The sequence below is a fragment of the Dermacentor albipictus genome, chromosome 5 (assembly GCF_038994185.2).
Source record: "Dermacentor albipictus isolate Rhodes 1998 colony chromosome 5, USDA_Dalb.pri_finalv2, whole genome shotgun sequence".
NCBI classification, from domain to species: Eukaryota; Metazoa; Arthropoda; class Arachnida; order Ixodida; family Ixodidae; genus Dermacentor; species Dermacentor albipictus.
This window is the reverse complement of record NC_091825.1, coordinates 142,089,921-142,107,840: the sequence shown is the minus strand read 5'-3', so window position 1 is coordinate 142,107,840 and position 17,920 is coordinate 142,089,921. Positions and strand designations below refer to the sequence as shown.

Genomic DNA, 17,920 nt, shown 5'->3' with positions numbered 1-17,920 from the left:
CGGAAATCGAGCTATCAGAACGTGCATGATACGCATGCATGACATAACATGAAAGACATGCCGCGAAGCTAGCATGGATGTCGTCACATCATCATCATCATCAGCTTATTTTGACGTCCATCGCAGGACGAAAGCTTCTCCAGCGATCTCCAATACCGCTGTCTTGTGCTAACTGGTTCCACGTGTTTTCAAGTTTCCCAATTCCATCACGTCCACATTATTCTCTGCCGTCCTCGACTGTGCTTTCCTTCCCTTAGCACCCATTTTGCAACTCCAATAGACCAGCAGTTCTCTCCCTTACGCATTGCAATGTCTGCCCAGCACGACTTCTTCCTCATAATGTCAACCAGTATATCAGCTATTCCCGTTCGCTCTCTAATCCACATCGCTGTCTTCCAGTCTATTATCATCATGCCTAATAATTTTCATTCCATCGTTCGTTGCGCGGTCCTCAACGTCTTCCCAAGCTTCTTTGGTAACTTCCAAGTTTCGGCCCCATACGTTAGTAACGGTAGAAAGCAATGGTTAGCAGTAAGCTCCCTGGTCATGATTTAGTAATGCCTGCCGTAAGCTCTCCAGCTAATGTTTTATTTTTGTTAATTTCCTTGATCAGAGGCCCCTGCGAGTAATTAAGCTCAATAAACGTATTGAACGAACGACCATGACATTCGTTCTCTCGCCACGCTGCGGAACATTACTTTTCTCTTCTGCATACTAACTCTCAGTCAGACTTACACTTTCTTCGACATGTTCCTCAAACGTTTGTTGCAAATAGTCTGCAGTGTTGCTGAGTATGCCAATGTCATCTACGAACCGTAAGTTGGTGAGCTATTTACCGTTAGCCCTCACTCCTAACCATTCCCAGTCTAACTGGTTGCACACCTTTAAGTATTCAGTGATAGCATTGTAAATATTTTGCTATTGATCATATGAAGCCTTTTGCAGATATCTGGCTATGCAAAGTCTGCGCGTTAGTGTCTTCCGTTCAATATCAACATTCGTGGGAAGCTTCATTTTTGACCACTGTTCGGAGCCAGTGCGCTGCTGCCTAGGTGCCCCGATCTAATCATTCCAGCTACCTGATTCAAGCGCAGGTAGCGCGCGTTTCATGTACAGCCAATATCAACGCCTTAACTGGCAATGTTCATTCATCATATACTGTAAGCTTGTTCACTTACTCCCTTATAATTAGGGTGTAAATTAGAAAGACTGGGGTGTTCCAAGAGTGTTTTCTTGTTGAACACCCTTTTTCGTTAAAAAGGGTGTTTCAAGGGTGTTTACAAGGGTGAAAAGATGAATACACCCGCATTACACCCATAAGGGTGTGAAAATTTTTAGAGTGCGGTTGCAACAACATAACGGGACGAACAAAGAAGCGCGCGAGATGCCGGCTGCCGGCTGCCCAACAACAACTGGGGCTGCTTGTAGTCCTGCACAGAGCCGCGACGTGGTGGTTATCGAAGCTGTATGCATGCACTGCGCGATCTGGAGCGTGCAGCGAAAAGGTAGGCTTCAACACGGAGAAGTTTATACGATAATGCGCACCTGCTCGGGAAAGCAAAAAGGACGGAGAGCCACAAGACAGCCCAGTGTGTGCGCTTCAAGCTGCATCTTATTTTAGAGCGCTGAATGCGACGAGTCCCGGAATAACGCAGCCGGCGCGTTTTAAAAGACCCGCAAACGGGAGTTTGGCGTGACAGCGAGGGCTGGGCGAGAAATTTCTCCTTCGCACGTCTAACTCTCGATGCAAATTCGACTAAAACGCATCCGGACGACTTGTAGAGGAACGGAGACGTGTTTCTCTAGCGCACCGGGCCAGTCGCGCGCACTTGTTCTATTTTTTTTTTCATTTATAGTCGTAGCAAATTCGAGGTATTTTTACCGGGAGGAAAGCAGCTAGACTGTTTTTTTTTTATTGCGATGAAGGCTTGCCCTTAAGGCGTAATTCGTGGAGCGTATATGTGTATTATATGTGTGCTGTGAGGCCTGTGTTGTGTATGAATTGAAGCAGTGTTTTGTGGAATCTGTTGTCATGTATCCAGCGGTCATAGCTGGTTGTCACACTGTAGCGGAGGCCGGCTTGCAGTAGTGGACGCGAGCGTTCCGATTGTAAACCCGTACATGTCCATATTAGGTGGTATTAGATTTGGGTTGTAAAACTTCATCAATTGAAGGCAATGAACACTGTGGCATTAGCTAGACAGTTCAAATGCTGAACCACGAGCACTGCCTCTTTACAAAAAAGGTTAAATAATAGGAAAAGAAAACCGAAGATAAAAAAACAACAACACAGAAATGCGTACACGTATGACGCAGGCACGCCATCTAAATGAACCTAGCCAAAAATAAAAGCTAGAAGATAACACCAGCCAAAAAATAAAATGCAAAAATCGAAAAACACTTCGGTATGCTGTAAGGGAAGAAAAGCCCAGAAAATCCTTGTCAAAGCAGTGCTCTGTAATCACTGGCGGCAGTTTAATACAGGTATTACAAGCCGAAATGCTTTCAGCAAACATAATAAAAGAAAGCCTTCAAACAAGATCGTGTGGAAGTTCGACTTGCCCATTTCTATGCAGTCGTCTACATTAATTCGTGCTCGCAAGGGCATAAACGAAAACACAGGTTCTTTACTCATGCCTCCTTAAATGGATAAGGGAAGCGGAATTGAATGGCTGTGAGTAACTTGGAATTGTCACGTTAGTTGCTGTTGACATTACAACTCTTCCTCTAGCCTAAGAGACATGTAATATGGCAACGATACGTCTAATAATAGCAACGATTGTGAGCAATGGTAAACAAACGACGAGGTACAATGACGACAGCTTTAAGACTTTGCCAGCTGAAGCTTAGCTCAAATAAGGAAAAAGAAAAATTAAAAGACATTCTGGTTACTAATATGCAGGATAGCAGGACGGGCACATCTCATGATTAACGGCTCGCCGTTCCTTTCTCGTTCTACCGTGATACTCGCCATAGCGAATTTGCGGCTTTGTATAATAAACACAAACGACGTAGGCGTGAGCCCGCGGTGAGGCTATAAGTAGAGAGAACAGAGAAAACTATAAACTTATGGGAATGCTGTTGAGAATAAAACAAACAAACAAACAAACGCCACAAAACACAGCCGTGAACATTGGGCAATGTACTGGATTAAACTACGCGTTCATGGAAGCGTAGAAAAAAAAAACATGACACGCATTTGACTACTTGAACGCCACCTTGATTGGAGGGGATGACCAATATGATGGGAAGATAGCAAAAAACAAAAGGAAAAAAAAAACAAGATAAGCGAGAAAAACACGCACGTGCGCACACTCAAAGTTCTATCTGATATTCGGGGCAAAGGGCATTTGTTTTGAGTCAGAGAACACTGGGGCGCAACAATGACGGGAGGGTGGGGGGTGGGTTGATGCTTTCAAGCGCTCCCGGGAACAATTCATCGCTTTGAATAATGAGAACGGCTCGTTCGCGTGAGTCTCGCTTCTGTGGTGCTTGGCACGTCCCTGCGTTCTTCCAGGTCGTCCGGCATAGCGGATAACCCTCGGAATGCGTAAACAATAGCTAGAAATATCATCACTCTTCCTCCCGGCAAACAGGTCATAATGACCCCTTGCATTTTCATAAGGCACCGCTACTGTTTGCGAGGTACGCAAATACCTCCCCCCTCCCCCCTCGAAAGAGGCGAGAGAAAAACTTTTCAAACAAAGCACTCCCAACGCTAGCGCGAATATCATCAGCAATGTATTGCTATGCTCGCGCGTTCGAGATTTTGCTACGTGCCGCGGCATCCTCTTCACAGCTGTCCGCGCCCTGTGCCGTGAAAAAGTTGTGCACGTTCCAGCGATCGGAAATGCCCGTTGCGCATGATGTTCGCGAGATTTGCACTTGCACGCAATGTTTACTGTGCAGTTTACGTGATTCGCTCGCTGCATGCGTTCGTACGGCTGCGACTGGGCAGTCCTTGGCGGAGATACGCGCTGGTGACACTCGTGTTGTTTGATTTGTAATAAAGAACAAATAAGCAATGCTTCTTCCTAGGATGAGGTAAGGGGGTAAGGTAAAGTAAGGTTGAGCGTCTTACGTGGGAATGAAAGACAACATTAACGTCTTAAATGAGGGCATAATGAAACGTACACCGAGATGCGTAGATCATCATTCTGGACCAATTCAGTCTAAGGTCGAAGTTGATACGAACGATTGCACCCGTATAGTACGTACCAGACGGTTCTTGTTTGCGCTGATTCTGCAACGAGGACACGTGTGCTGCTAAATGCAAATCAAAACCTGAGGGATGCGTCATGACGCAAGCGTTGAAACTTAAGGCACTGCTTGAAACTAAGAAAGCTTAATTCACTAATTACCTTATGGCACATATTGCTGTTTACAAGTTCTGTGTAATTCACAACGCGGATCCACTAGTTTTGAGATATTAATTCCAGAACATTGCGGAGAAATGCATTGGCGTTCCAGTTACTTTGGTGTTTCAGTGTATAAAACGATGTTTTGTTAAGAAAATGAATGGAACGACAGGGCATTTTTGCCGCAAGTTTGACGGCGCATAGTTCGTAAACTGTGTCATCCACATAACTAACTATAACTAACTGATGCGGCTGGAAGAAATTACCTTTTAACGCCCGTTGTTGAGGAATGACGCAGAAAAGAAGCCCGTTTTCAATTTCTAGCGCGGTCCATCACTGAACAAAAGACGGGGAGCGCGATTTCACCCATACAGACTGCCGCAAGTTGCGCCGGAGCCTATCCACATAACTAGAAGTCGCAAAAGAATCCGCCGCTTACTACTTCCGTCACTCAGAAAGCGCAGCCGCCACGGATGCCCGAACACACGCCCAGCCCTACTCCCCTCTCCCCCCCTCGCCTCCGACTGAACTAATCTCATCATAAATAACTAGCGCGCCAGCGAAGACTCGGTGGGACCCACGCTTGCCCTCTTTCAAGAAGCCGCACAAACTGTGACGCATAGCGGCGCTCGGAGCGGAAGACCGTACAGGGCGGGGACGCAGCGAGCAGTATTTTTCCCGATGATCGAGTGGCCGGCTAAGGACGGGACGAAAGTCCACTCCTGCAAGACGGCCTGGCCGACGAACCCACTGCAGCGTCTCGGGTTAGTGCAGAACGGCGGGGCCGCAGATTTCGGGAGATCCCTCGAAGCACGACGACGCGCTATACGCCCGGGACGCGCTCCGTGGGACGGCGGCGACACTTTAATGAAGGTGGTAGGTGGCCCGCCGCTGGCTTCGGTTGCTCGCTTACTTCGCCGCTGCCCGAATGATTCCTGGCCGGGCCATTTATCGGGAGGACTTACGGAGCGGACAGCCTATCATCGGGAAGGCGGGAGGCAGGGCACAGTTTGGCGGCACTATACGTTCAATACCGCTCGTGTGTGGAGCTCGGGCCGGGGCTCCAGCGCACGGAGTGAGTCGCCCCAAAAGCAATAGGTAATCATCTGAAGTTCTGGGTTTGGTTGTTGCCTGGCCAACGACGCGCACGCTGGGGCTCGTCGAGCGACGCTTCTAAACGTGGAAATAAACTGCACGGTTAGGTCTGCGACGGCCGAACGGTTGAACGATATGCTTAGTCTTCGAACTATATGCTACGACGAAAAAAAGCGAAAAGTATTTGGAGAGCTGGAGACAAACAGTGTGCCTCCCATTTATGAAATCAGATACCGTACAAATCTATGCTAACTGGCGCCTTTGGGGGGTGCTACGAAACTAATTGGCGACTCTGTTTGTTCGCATTCATAGCAGTTTCTGCTGATCTATAGTATATTTTTCGTACTGCATGTAAGCGACATAGAAACTGCTAACAACGGCTAACGTTGATAGCATCAGAACTCTTGTTAACGTGGCGTGATGGCAGGAGATGCCGGTTTACACGTTGTAAACATACGCGTTAGAAGAAGAAGAAGAAGAAGAAGAAGAAGAAGAAGAAGAAGAAGAAGAAGAAGAAACTTTATTAAGGAATAGTCCGGCAGTTCTTGCTGTGGTGGCTTCAGGTGACGGCTCGAAGTCCTTGGACTCGAGCGGCATCTTCGGCTTGCCGGACGGCCCAGAGCTGGTCTGCCAGCTCTGAGCTTCTGATAGCTACCTCCTAGCGGCGGCGACGCGTTAGAAGGAAAAAAAAATAGTTTTTTTTAATGATTCATTGCAGGACAGGTGCACTTCCATATGCCAGAGAGAGGGTTTAATACTCCAAAGTGAATTAAGCTATGCTGATGACTTCAGCGATAGTGATAACTCGGTGTGTCCCACATGGAGAACGTGATATCTCGTGCGAGTACTCCAAGTTTTATAGCGGCATTTACCCTTCATGATGGTCTCGTCTACCCTTTGCTGCCTTGCAGAGCTGACCGAGTAGCGTTATCGGCATGCTCGTTAAGTATGACGCAGCAGTGACTTGGAAGCCACTGATATGTGACGTGTTGTGTTTTATTGGACGAGGTATGCATCAGTTCTCTAATCGCAAATGTCAGTTCTTCGTGCGGGCTGCGCCGCAGGGTTGATAGCAAAGACTGCAGTGATGCCTTTGAGTCACTGAATATCAACCATCGTCGAGGTTGTTCGTGACTGACGAGGTGAAGAGCAGCGCGAAGAGCTGCAAGTTTTCAAGGCAACCGGCTGCACCACCTGGACTCTTCCCTCCGCATCCCAACTGAACTCTGCCGACGCGAGGCTACCCTCCTTTGACACCTGGGGCTAGGAGCGGTTTTTACGAAGTCGTTTGCTTGTCGCGTCGGACGATGGTTCCACAACGTCTGGTGTGATGACTGTGATCGTGAGTAGACCCTTCAACACGTTCTGCGTGACTGTCCGCATACACAGGGTTGCCTCCAGTGCACCAAAAAATGTAATTGGAGTGTCTAGGAATTCGGGTTCCTATGGGAGCCGTCCAGGTTGCAGTGCTTCGTTTTGTCACATGTTTCAATTATTAGTTCCAATTTTCTTTAGGTTTCATGCCACTTATCCGTTCTTGTTGCGTGTGTGCGTGTGTGTGCGCGTGCGCGTATGCGTGCGTGCGTGCGTGCGTGCGTGCGTATGTGTGTGTGTTCGGCCATTTCTTAAATGATATTCAAATTGAGTTATCAGATTGAGATCAAACAAGAAAAATGAAAAAGAGAAAGAACACTCGATAGCTTGTAGATTATGCGTCTTGTCATTATTTTTGGGTTTCCGCATTGATGGCAAACTACTCCAGCGAGTGTGCTCGCTAGCTTTGCATATTCGCCGTGTCGTACCACCATCGACATCGAGGGAAAAAAGATGCAAACGGAGAAGCGAAAGGCATCCAGAAGCAGATCGCGGGTGCCGACACAGGGTATAACCTTTAACTGAAGGAAGGCGTATTTAACGAGTTGTAACGTTACTTCGGCTGAGGCGCTCTTGCAGCACAAAGGTGGGTCACGTGAGTAGCAGGCAGAACGAAGGCAACAGAAGACGCGAGTGCAGCTTGATGTCGGGTACTCGTCAAAAATGGATTACCTCGTTATTCCTGAATCGCCGCTTGGAAGAGAAAGGTAAAGCGAATGCTAAGAGTAGAATGAAGAAAGAAAGAAAGAAAGAAAGAAAGAAAGAAAGAAAGAAAGGAAGAAAGAAAGAAGGAAGGAAAGAAAGAAAGAATAGCAAAGAATAGACAACCAGCAAGAAAAGAAGGCAGGTGACGCATGTGGGACGACGCGGACGACACGGTTAAAGCCTATAGGAACACGGTAGAGCATTTGCATCGCAAGTGTGTCGCTTCTCGGGCGGTATGCAGATCGCTCAAACAATTTTTTTCCCGAGGATAACGCGATGGCGGTATTTGTTTTTCATCTTTTTTTTTCTTGTTTATGAGTGTAGATTTCTGTGTGAAGAGCATACGGAACACGTAGTGTGGTGCTTACTTATTCTTCAGAGCAAGTAGAGGAACGCGAATGCTTAGACATCTAGCAATCTGTGGCAAGGAAAGTTTGTCGACCGAGGCAGAAAAAAGAAAATGAATAGAAAATGTGAGTATAAAGGGAAAATATAGGTCAAGCGTTGCCGCCGCCTAAATTGGCGTATGAAAACAAGATTAATAATTTTGGCTACACTTCTCCGTGGCCTGGCTTCAGGAACACGCGGAGACGAGCATTAGCATTCTAGGCGGGACATGAATGCAAATAAATTCACTGTATCAGCCATTGGCGAAGCTTGAACAATGCGCTTGGTGAGTGATCCGAGTGGTTCACGCACGTTGCAGTTGTGCGCAACTTTCTCGAAGACCACAGTTTAGTGTCCTTTTGTCCTGCGTGTTCTATTGCACTTATAGTAAGTTAATCAAACATAGTTCCGGCTATGGTAAAGGGCTACATTTGAAAGTGTTAACGGTGTATGCGATAGGAAAAGCGAGTTAGGCTGACTAGAACCCTCCCGGCCTGAGAAACGTGGCTCACTTTATCACTTAGGCTATGAGGAAGGAGTACGAGTTAATTTCTTCAATTCAAGCGCGGCTATTGTCGCAAAAACTCCCGCTTCTTCGAACTTGGCTACAGGCACGGAGATTATAGTGCTAGCCGGACTAATGCCCGTAAAGTGGAACGCTCGGACCTGTGTCCTCAATGTGCGACTACGTCGTTATGCCAGCCAAGTAATTGAATCTCTCCATTGAGCTCAGCCTGCGCTAATAGCGTTCAATGGGCGCACACACGTGTTCACTAAACTTTCGTGGCAGTGTCTCTGGAGTGTCGCGCTGACGTGAAGCCGTGCAAGTATTTTTAGGAAGCATTGTTCGTGTTGACGGGCCAGCTGTCTACATATACCGCTATTACCTACCAGCATAAACTCTTTGAAAGGGAGAAACTTCACCGCGCGTTTCCCCGAATCCGTTTACCTCGGGTCTCTAATTTTGCGAATACGGAAGGTAGCTCCTGCTTACAAGAGCGGCCTCCGATGATCAAATTAAACTGTTTAGAAGCCAAGTGCCTCGTACGCGCAATTATGCTCTACAGACGCGCGGTTGTTCTCCGCTACCTACAGTCGACGCTCCAAATACTTCGATCAAGACAGGAGCTTAGTATTACGCGCTGAATGGTAATACTCGCTCTGCAAGAAGTACCAGTCTGCGATCACTCGTCAACGTGACGAACAAGACAATTGAAATTGATAGGACAATGAGCCGCGAAGAACGCGCGGATATATATCGTACAGGCGTTGCTGCATGCGAGCGCAATGACGACAGCGTTTTCGAGAGGAACCCACTTCCATTCCCAAGTGCTTCCAAATGTGGCGTGTATACGGAAATTTCCTCAAAAGGGAAGGGTGCGTGCACACAAAGTGTCTTTCCCCTACAGAGTATGAATCGCGTGATTAATAATGACGTCGCCGTCCTGTCCGGTGTCGAGGTGTCACCACGAAATGTGCGCACGCTTAGAGCGCAAGGCTCTCCTTGACAGGCCCTAAACACTGATCGAGTGACTCCGTGTGGAGCTACCGTGTGGAGCAACTAATCTTCCCGCGAGAGTAATGGATTTTCGGGAAAGAGGTGTTTTCCTCGCCTTCCGAAGCTTCCAAATATCACCAACTTATTCACAAAGTGGTGACGTCAGCGAGTTATCCTCATCCTTCCATGCAGAATGCATTACACTGCACAACCAATAGTGAGTGTGGCGTTACCGCCAGTGTGGCGTTACAATGATACCATATTTTACACATGCATCCAGAATTTTAAAACTCAAGTGCAACACTTCACTTAACCAAACTTCAACTGACTTAAAGAGGGTGAAAGTTGATGCGAGTGAAGAGAGAGATAGAGAGGTAGAAAGACAGATAGAGAGGTAGAAAGACAGATAGAGAGGTAGAAAGAGATAGATAGAGAAGTAGAAAGAGATAGATAGAGAAGTAGAAAGAGATAGATAGATAGATAGATAGATAGATAGATAGATAGATAGATAGATAGATAGATAGATAGATAGATAGATAGATAGATAGATAGATAGATAGATAGATAGATAGATAGATAGATAGATAGATAGATAGATAGATAGATAGATAGATAGATAGATAGATAGATAGATAGATAGATAGATAGATAGATAGATAGATAGATAGATAGATAGATAGATAGATAGATAGATAGATTCATCTACAGAAAGGCAGAGAAATTGGCCTGAGCTGCAGCTTGCTCTAGCCTGCTGCTCTACACTGGGGAAAAAGGATGTGGAGGAAAAGGGCTGATGAATGATGGAGATGCTGATGATGAAGAGGAGTTGCGTATATACAAGTTCAGAGCGTTGTTTGTGGCATCCTTAAAGCCATGCACCCAGCCCAGTGGTTTGGAGAAAGGCTATAGCGGCCCTTGTTATTAGTGCTGCGCTGTTTGCATTAGGTTAAGGACCTAATAGAAACTCGTCTGATAGCGGTCTCTTATCGACGTCTGTAATGGAAGAGTTTGCGTAAGTAATGTTTGATTCGACGGGGTGATATTCCGTTGCGCACTCTGCTCGCATTTCTTTCGATCGTTTACGCAGCAATGAGCAATGCTTTCAGGAGCCATTGAAGGCTCTCCTTTATGTCGTTAAAGCTGCGCTTCTCAGTCAGGAGACCTTTTTAAGTTCGCATAATTAGAAACGGCACCTCCACGAACGGCGCAAAGTGCATCCATGGTGCTTGTTCTTGGACAAATGGCGTCTTCTGCGCACGTACTTCGTATTACGAGGAACTACGAAAATGGAATTGAACACGCAGGAAGTCTTGACTTTTGTGTGCCTGCTTCCAGACATTGTAATGTCGGTAAACTCTCTGCCGACTCGGCGCTCGCAATGCCGGAACTAACGTCAGAAAAAAATATCAGTAATAGTGCGGGACACTGACTGGGCTTCTAAAGTAAGCTCCGCGGCTTTTGCGAATGACGCCAGCTTCCAGGAACGGCGATTGCCCCTTAAGAATCCAAGAAAATGCGTCTTTTTCACTTCCTCCGTCGTAAGCACTCCACATTTAAAACAAACGCTTATTTCGGAGCTTCCTTGTGTTATTTTATTAAATACACGCATAAGGATTGCTGGCATCATAAGCAATGCCCAAAACTACTCTACGCTTAGTTTTATAAAAAAAAAGTTGGGATAGTCAGTGTAAAAAGAAACAAGCAAAGAGACATAAGGACCTATTTTCGTAGAATACTCACAAACTCCAGTAGCGCCGCACGATAGGTACTATACATAAGATACAACGCTAGCTATAACGAATTAACGGTCGCGAAAAAAGAATAATACATTAACAAATAGTCCTGACAAATACCGAAGAGGAACATCGCAGCCCACAGCAAGTATTACATAGCAGTCCGCAAGTTGCAACGTATTTGCTACACACTTTAGAGAGCACCACATTAGCAATGATAGCGCAAAGGACACAACAGAAAATTAATTATTTAAATAATTTAATGACGTTGGGGAAACGTTCGCAACTTTCGGCGTTGGATTTTCCCCTTTTGATTGTCAAATGTATGTACACAGAGGTGACCAAGTGGACAAATAAGATCATACACAGACCCCCCCCCCCCCCCCCCCGCCACGCACACACACACACACACGCACACAAACGATGATGAATACAGTGGATTCAACATGAAACTTGGTCCAATGTGCACGTAAGTGCTCCGGCAAAAAAAAAAAAATAAGCGAGTGAATTGAACAACGGAGTATGCAAAATGCTATATCAGTCACAAACATAAGAAGGCTTTCAGAAATTTGGCGAAATAAATCTGTGCAATTATGCTCAGGTTAACTTTAACTCGCCTGAAGAAAGAAAAGAGAAGAAAAGAAGTGGCTGGCACACATTTTGTACTAAAAATAATATACAAAGGCTCCAGCTAGGTTTTCGGGGATCTCGAAGCATCCCCATGCTTTCAGGATGAAGAATAACAGCTCCCGATTAAGCCGTGGCAAGTCTCACGTGAGCGGCAACGGGTATTTGCGTGACAAGGACGGAAACCGGCCCGACAGGGTCTTCCGGGATAGAGATGTGTTGATGCAGTTCGTTTTTTCCTTCGCGTTGTTGTCCATGACAGTATCACCGCCACGTCAAGAGGCTTGCGTTCCGAATGGAGCGTTTCATGAAAAGCGACTAACTGAACACGCTCGCGTTCGTGTCGTGCTCCGAACTCGCGCTTCTGAGGGGAGACACTGCGATTCAAAAGACTTGGGAGACACCGCGCACTGTAAGGAAAAAAAAAGGGGGGGGGAGGGGCGGAGGGGGGGAGTGGTGGTGTAGGGAGGGAAAGAAAAAGAACCGGAAGAAATGATGCAGCGCGCATAGCTGCACGTCTCGCGTGGCCAGTGTTATGTAGGGTTCGCAAATATTGCGTTCCCTGATAAATGAGATCTAATACTTCGTTCCTCGTGGCTAAAAGGTGGAGCGTGAAGGGAGGTAGCCATGTTTGTCTCTCTCTGTCTGTTTTATTTTTCTCCTTTCTTTTGCGGGAACCGTATAGGAGGAGCACGGAGTATACAGTGTGCCGTTTCTCGTAGCGCGCATCGTTCGATGTTCTTTTGGTTTGCCGTTATTGTTTGTCGCCGTCCATTTCTCTGCAAACAAGACACCACCCTGTCGCACGCATGCCGTTGGCTTCATTGTCGTTTCGGATTGATCAATTTTTTTCTTTATTAATTTTTGTCTCTCTTTCTCTCTCCATCCTCCGAATCTCTCCCCACTGCGTACGTCTCAGGTTCGCGATGGCAAAGGGTTATTTGCAAAACGTAGCCTCTTTTCGCTGCGACCTTCTTTTGCCTCTCGTATCTCCCTCTCCCTCTATCTTCTTCCCGCGTTGTTAACCGTTTTATCTCTCGCACCGATTCAGCGCCCCCTGAAGCCGCCATTGCACGCCCTATCACATATATAGCAGTCGCGAAACTAGTCGCCATCACCTACTTAATTTTACATGGCAGTTCATAAGCGTTTCTTGTGTTTCTTATCGAAAGCGGTCATGCAAAGCTTTCGCTTCTTGCTATTCGCAAGTTGTTTGCTTGTGTGTGCATTTGTCTGTCTGTCTGTTCGTTTGAGTGAGGCAAGAATGTTACACGCGAAACAAGGTGGGCAGCCCAGCGCCACAAGCTCGCCCTGTTTGCGCGTCTTCGCTTCGGACACGGAGACACGCAGTGTCGACACTCCTGCCTCACTTATTCGGAGCCCATGCATCAGTGCTAATTTGCTAGCTCTTTATTTGCTCCTGCAGCTGGCTGCAAAATGGCTCGTTTCTTTTCGTTTTTCCTTTTCCTGCTAGGGCAGGCAAAAGAACAGCTACCGCGCTTCGCGTGGGGGAAATAGGAACTACAAATTTAAAATGATGGTGCCTTATCCAAACAAGCGGAGAGAGGCGACCCGAGAGCGCGAGCTAGAGCTTCAACTCTTCTGCTGAGATGTTTACTAAAGTTTGCGAAGTGAAAACAAAAACAAACACAAAACAAAGGCGGGGGCGGGGGGGGGGGGCGAGCATGAAAGTAAAAGCGACTGACAGCTGAATGCAAGCTCTTCCTGTGCGATGAAAGAAACTTTGTTGTTCCAGCGCTACGGGGGCGAAGTTTGTTACGCAAACACAGCGCCCAGTGTTCCAGCTTGTTCTTTTTAGTTTTCTCCTTGTGAGTCTGTCCCGTTCACGCTGTGTGGAAATGAACGGCTCACAACGGTGCAGGTGTGGCGCAAGTTTCCGACAGCTCTGCCATTCGAGCTTCCATTTTTTTTTCTCCTTCAGTCGCGCAAAGTACCCAGACAATGTTGATCAGTTACTGTCGCTTTGTAACTCAAACTCAAACTAAAAAAAAAAAAAGAATGTTTCGCTTGTTGGCGTTTGGCGCTCTTTAATTCGACGAACTAATCAGACAAGTTTACTTATTTTCATGTTTTGTTATGTCTCTTTGGTTTCAGAGGACGATGGCGCTGAAATAGAGACAAGGATTTAAAAAAAGAAAGAAACGAAGAAAGCATGTCGCTGTAGTAGAACCACACGAGGCTACCTGCGTGCGTCGTTTGAAAAGCATGCAGTTTCTCCGAATACGGACCTTTGTCGAGCTTCATCTAGTACAAAACGTTCCGTGTACAGCTTGTATTCGTTTTCTATTCCGAGAACATACGAGTAGTTATAAAGTTCTTTCTGCTTCGACGATATAAAGGCTCCTTTTGGGTGCGAAATATATTTAAAAACGATGTCAACCGGGAACTTTCCGTCATCATCAAGCACGAACGGGGTTGACTTTCTCGATCGCGATTGGCTCCTTTGCGTAAGCTGCGGGATACGTAGCCAATCATGATCGAGAAAGTCGACTTGGTTGGGGTCGTCGGCGATGGATGGTATCCCGTGTTATCAGGACATAAGTCTTGTGGAGAAGGAGTGTGAGTGAGAAAACTTTATTTCGAATCAGAACGATTCGTGTCCGGCCAGTTTGTGAGCTGCAGCACCCGCCGAAGTTACGGTTCTCTAGACCATAACATGAGGTTCGCATTTCATAATGTAAGCGTTTCACATGAACAATTCCTGCGGCAATAAAAAACAAGAACGCCTAGCAGTAATTGCGGATATGCGGTTGAGCGCTGCGAAAAGAAAACGAGAAACGTGTGACTAACGTCACATGCAGATCGCATATACGTAACGCTCACTGAAATGCATATATTAGCATATTCTATAGTGACAATACATTGATCTGACGTAATGTTTTTACCACTCAAGCTCGACTGAATTCATGGCAGTCATCATCAAAATGTGGAATTACAAAATTAGCCAGAAGTCTCCGTCGTCCGATAACTACAAGCATGTGTACCGCGCGCTTATAGTTATCTAGCCGTGGGCAATTTATAAAAAGAAATAAGAAAAAAGGAAACTCCGTTTATTTCGTTAGCAGAGAAAACGTAGCTGCCCGTACTAAAGTTGAGCACCGAACGTTCACGAAAACCAAAGAACGCTGCTCTTAAATACACACATTGGGATAATTCTCGTTGTGATGTACTACGTATCTGCCGAACGTTCGCACCTGTAACGCTACAAAAAAAAGACGAAATTAGCTTGGCACCGTCAAACGGGTACAATTACACGCCGAATCAGCAATACTCATGGGCATTTGACGCGCACACGCCCTCCCCCAACAGAACAACCTGAACAAAGCAACAAAACACTATCGCAAAACCTGCAGGTGCGGTATCGTGAAGCATTCTTCCCCGAATAATTGCGTCGTGTCATTACGCCGTGCCAAACTTACACCGGGACAGCAAAATATAGAGGGAGGTAGGGAGGGAGCTATGAGGCAGGCTAAATGTAAAGATTACAACGAATGCTAACAGAACGAGCTAACCAAATAACGCTTACAGTAACTCACGATCTCTTGTCTTCTTGAGCCGCGCAGGCCATTACAACTTGGCGCACACGCTGGCTGAAATTAACCGCTGATGAGCGCAAAGCTAGCGCGCCTTTAATGACAGCGTGTACATCCTTGCGCGGCAGTGAATGCGAGCTTTGCGCTGAGATAACTCGTAACGCGATGCCGTCGCTATAATTTCTCGCGGCATCACCCGCTCTTTCCGCCGAGCCAAGCCGCGAATTCCGGCGAAATTCTTTGGGAGCAAACAAACCATCCCCACGCAAAAAAAAAAAAAGGCCGAGCTGGGTACGGTGTGCGAACGATTCGCTTGAAGCGTACCTTTCTTTTTGTTTACTGTTGCGGGATTCGGAATGGCGCTTCCATACCTTCCGCAAGGTTTGTGCTTATGGTAGCGAGAAGAAAATATATATATATACACTTACGAAAAAGAGTACCGTTTGTCGTGCTAGAGCGAATTTCGCTTTTGCCGTGTGTACTTCCTCATATCATAAAGCGGGTATTCATTACAAAAATATATCTGTAGAAATTGGTGACGTTAACAGAGTGCCACATCGTTTCGTCGAAATGCTTCCACGAAGCAGCTACTCGAGCATTCTTCGGCAGTTTCCTTTTTTTTTTGTTCTCTGAGCTCGAATAGTAATATGCTGAAAATTCTGTGTTGTTCTTCCTTTTCGATGGACAGCTAAAGCGAAAAAGAAATGAACATTCCTATGAAAAAGCTTCTTCGTAGAAAGAGAAAATTTCGCAGAAAATTTTGTAGGCATTTTGTGGAAGCAAATCATTTGAGACGTTGTATTTCATTCTAGTGATGGCGACCAATCGTAAAGTATTTTATTCGAACTTAAAAGTAGGAGCATACCAACGCTCTCCTAAGCCCAGTCGGACTTCACTGGTGATCAACATAAGCCATCGCTTCATCGCTGCTGGTTACATTTATTTGCCACAGCTAGATACACGTTCATTTGTAAACAAACAAACAAACAAACATGAAAGAAAGTTGAACCGGATAGCCCTATAGTGCAGGACTGTCAGAAGGAATACCATGCCACACCAATCACAAGTGCAATTTTGCAAAATACAAGAAAAGAAAGAAACAAAAAAGAAAGGAAGACTAAAATGCCATATTTTCTTATTATATTTTACCATAAAGTCGGGCAGGCTGGGTGGCGTGTGCACATGATACGTACAACAACGCAAGTACGCTGGCAAAACCTTATTTGCATTGGGAAACCTCGCTGCGCATTCCTCGTGGTTTTCGTGTGCTTCTTAGCAAAAGTTCAAGAGAACCATCATGTTTGTCACTCACAGTAAGAAAAAAGAAAAACGAGAGACAATCGAAGCACGCCACCAGACATTGAGATCGCAATGCCGGTATTTTGTAGCGATGCCTTTTCCGATTCTAAGCTTTTTCAGGCTTTTCGCGCTTGGCCAGTGGTCAGAGCGACGGTCTGCCCACATTATCAACGGGATCAGGCGGCCGTGTGTGGTGGATGATAAGAATATAGCATAGAATAAGGCATAAGGCATCGCTACAAAATAGCGGCTCAGGAGTACTGAAGCTTGAAAGACTCTCGGTGTTGGAATCATTCAGGCAAGAAAAGCTCGGCAGTGTCGCTAGAGCGTGTGCTGACGTCAGGTCCGGTCTCATGTACAACAACTTCGATGCTTTTAATTGAGGAAGGCTGTATGCCCGTAAAATACACAGAGGCACCACACTTTCCGCGCAGTATCTGAATTGCTCGACAATCGGCGCGTGCAACCAGAAAATAACGCGTGAACCGTGGTGTTTCTTGCAGCTAACTTCGAGCTGCAGCCCTCAGCCGCAAGTCGCATGCTTATGCCACGAAATAACGTGAATTATTCACGGGACCCGCGGTCGGCTTACTTTTGCTCACAGGCTCACGAATGCAGCAGCGTTCTAAGATGGCCTCAGCACGGGAGGCACAACGCATTCTGCGTACACAGCGCGCATACGCTCACCTGGAATGAGTTTCCGGTGCCGAAGTAGATCGGCACGAATGCGAGCCAGATGATGCAGGTGGTGTACATGGTGAAGCCGATGAACTTGGACTCGTTGAAGTTCTCGGGTATCTTGCGCGTCTTGATGGCGTACACGGTGCACACGCAGATGAGCATCATGTTGTAGACCAGGGACACGAGGAAACTGGAGTCCTTGATGCGGCACTTGAGGATCACCTGGTCGCGCTTGCCGTCCGGGTGCTCTCGGCGCACGCTCGGCGGCTCGACCACGAACCACACCACGCTCGCCACCACTTGCACCGAGATCAGCATGAGCGAGATCACCACCTGCACCCGAAAGGGAGCAACAGCGAAGGACTGTGCTGCTGCAACCTATAGCGAAAGTGCGAAGTGCTGCGGTTAACAACACTACTTAAAGAGAGATAGAAGTAGGAGGAGGACAGCAAGGTGTATGCACGTCTGGTTTGCTACCCTACACAGGATTAAGGGAAGATTGATACAGTGAGGGAAACAATGGAAAGGAAGAGAAAACTGTGGCTGCGACACGCCTTCAGGGCTGCACATAACTCGCGCAAACGATCACTAAATAAGGCCCACTTTATA

General features: G+C 46.6%; 1 protein-coding gene across 9 annotated transcripts in view; it reads right to left on the bottom strand.

Annotated features, from left to right (window-relative positions):
• LOC135908347 (metabotropic glutamate receptor-like) overlaps positions 1 to 17,920 on the bottom strand; it is a 348,987-nt gene that overhangs the window by 24,812 nt on the left and 306,255 nt on the right. For all 9 annotated transcript variants that reach the window (XM_070539030.1, XM_070539033.1, XM_070539029.1 and 6 more), the window contains one exon: positions 17,318 to 17,644. In XM_070539030.1, the coding sequence (XP_070395131.1) occupies positions 17,318 to 17,644 (327 nt within the window). The remainder of the gene's footprint in view (positions 1 to 17,317; positions 17,645 to 17,920) is intronic.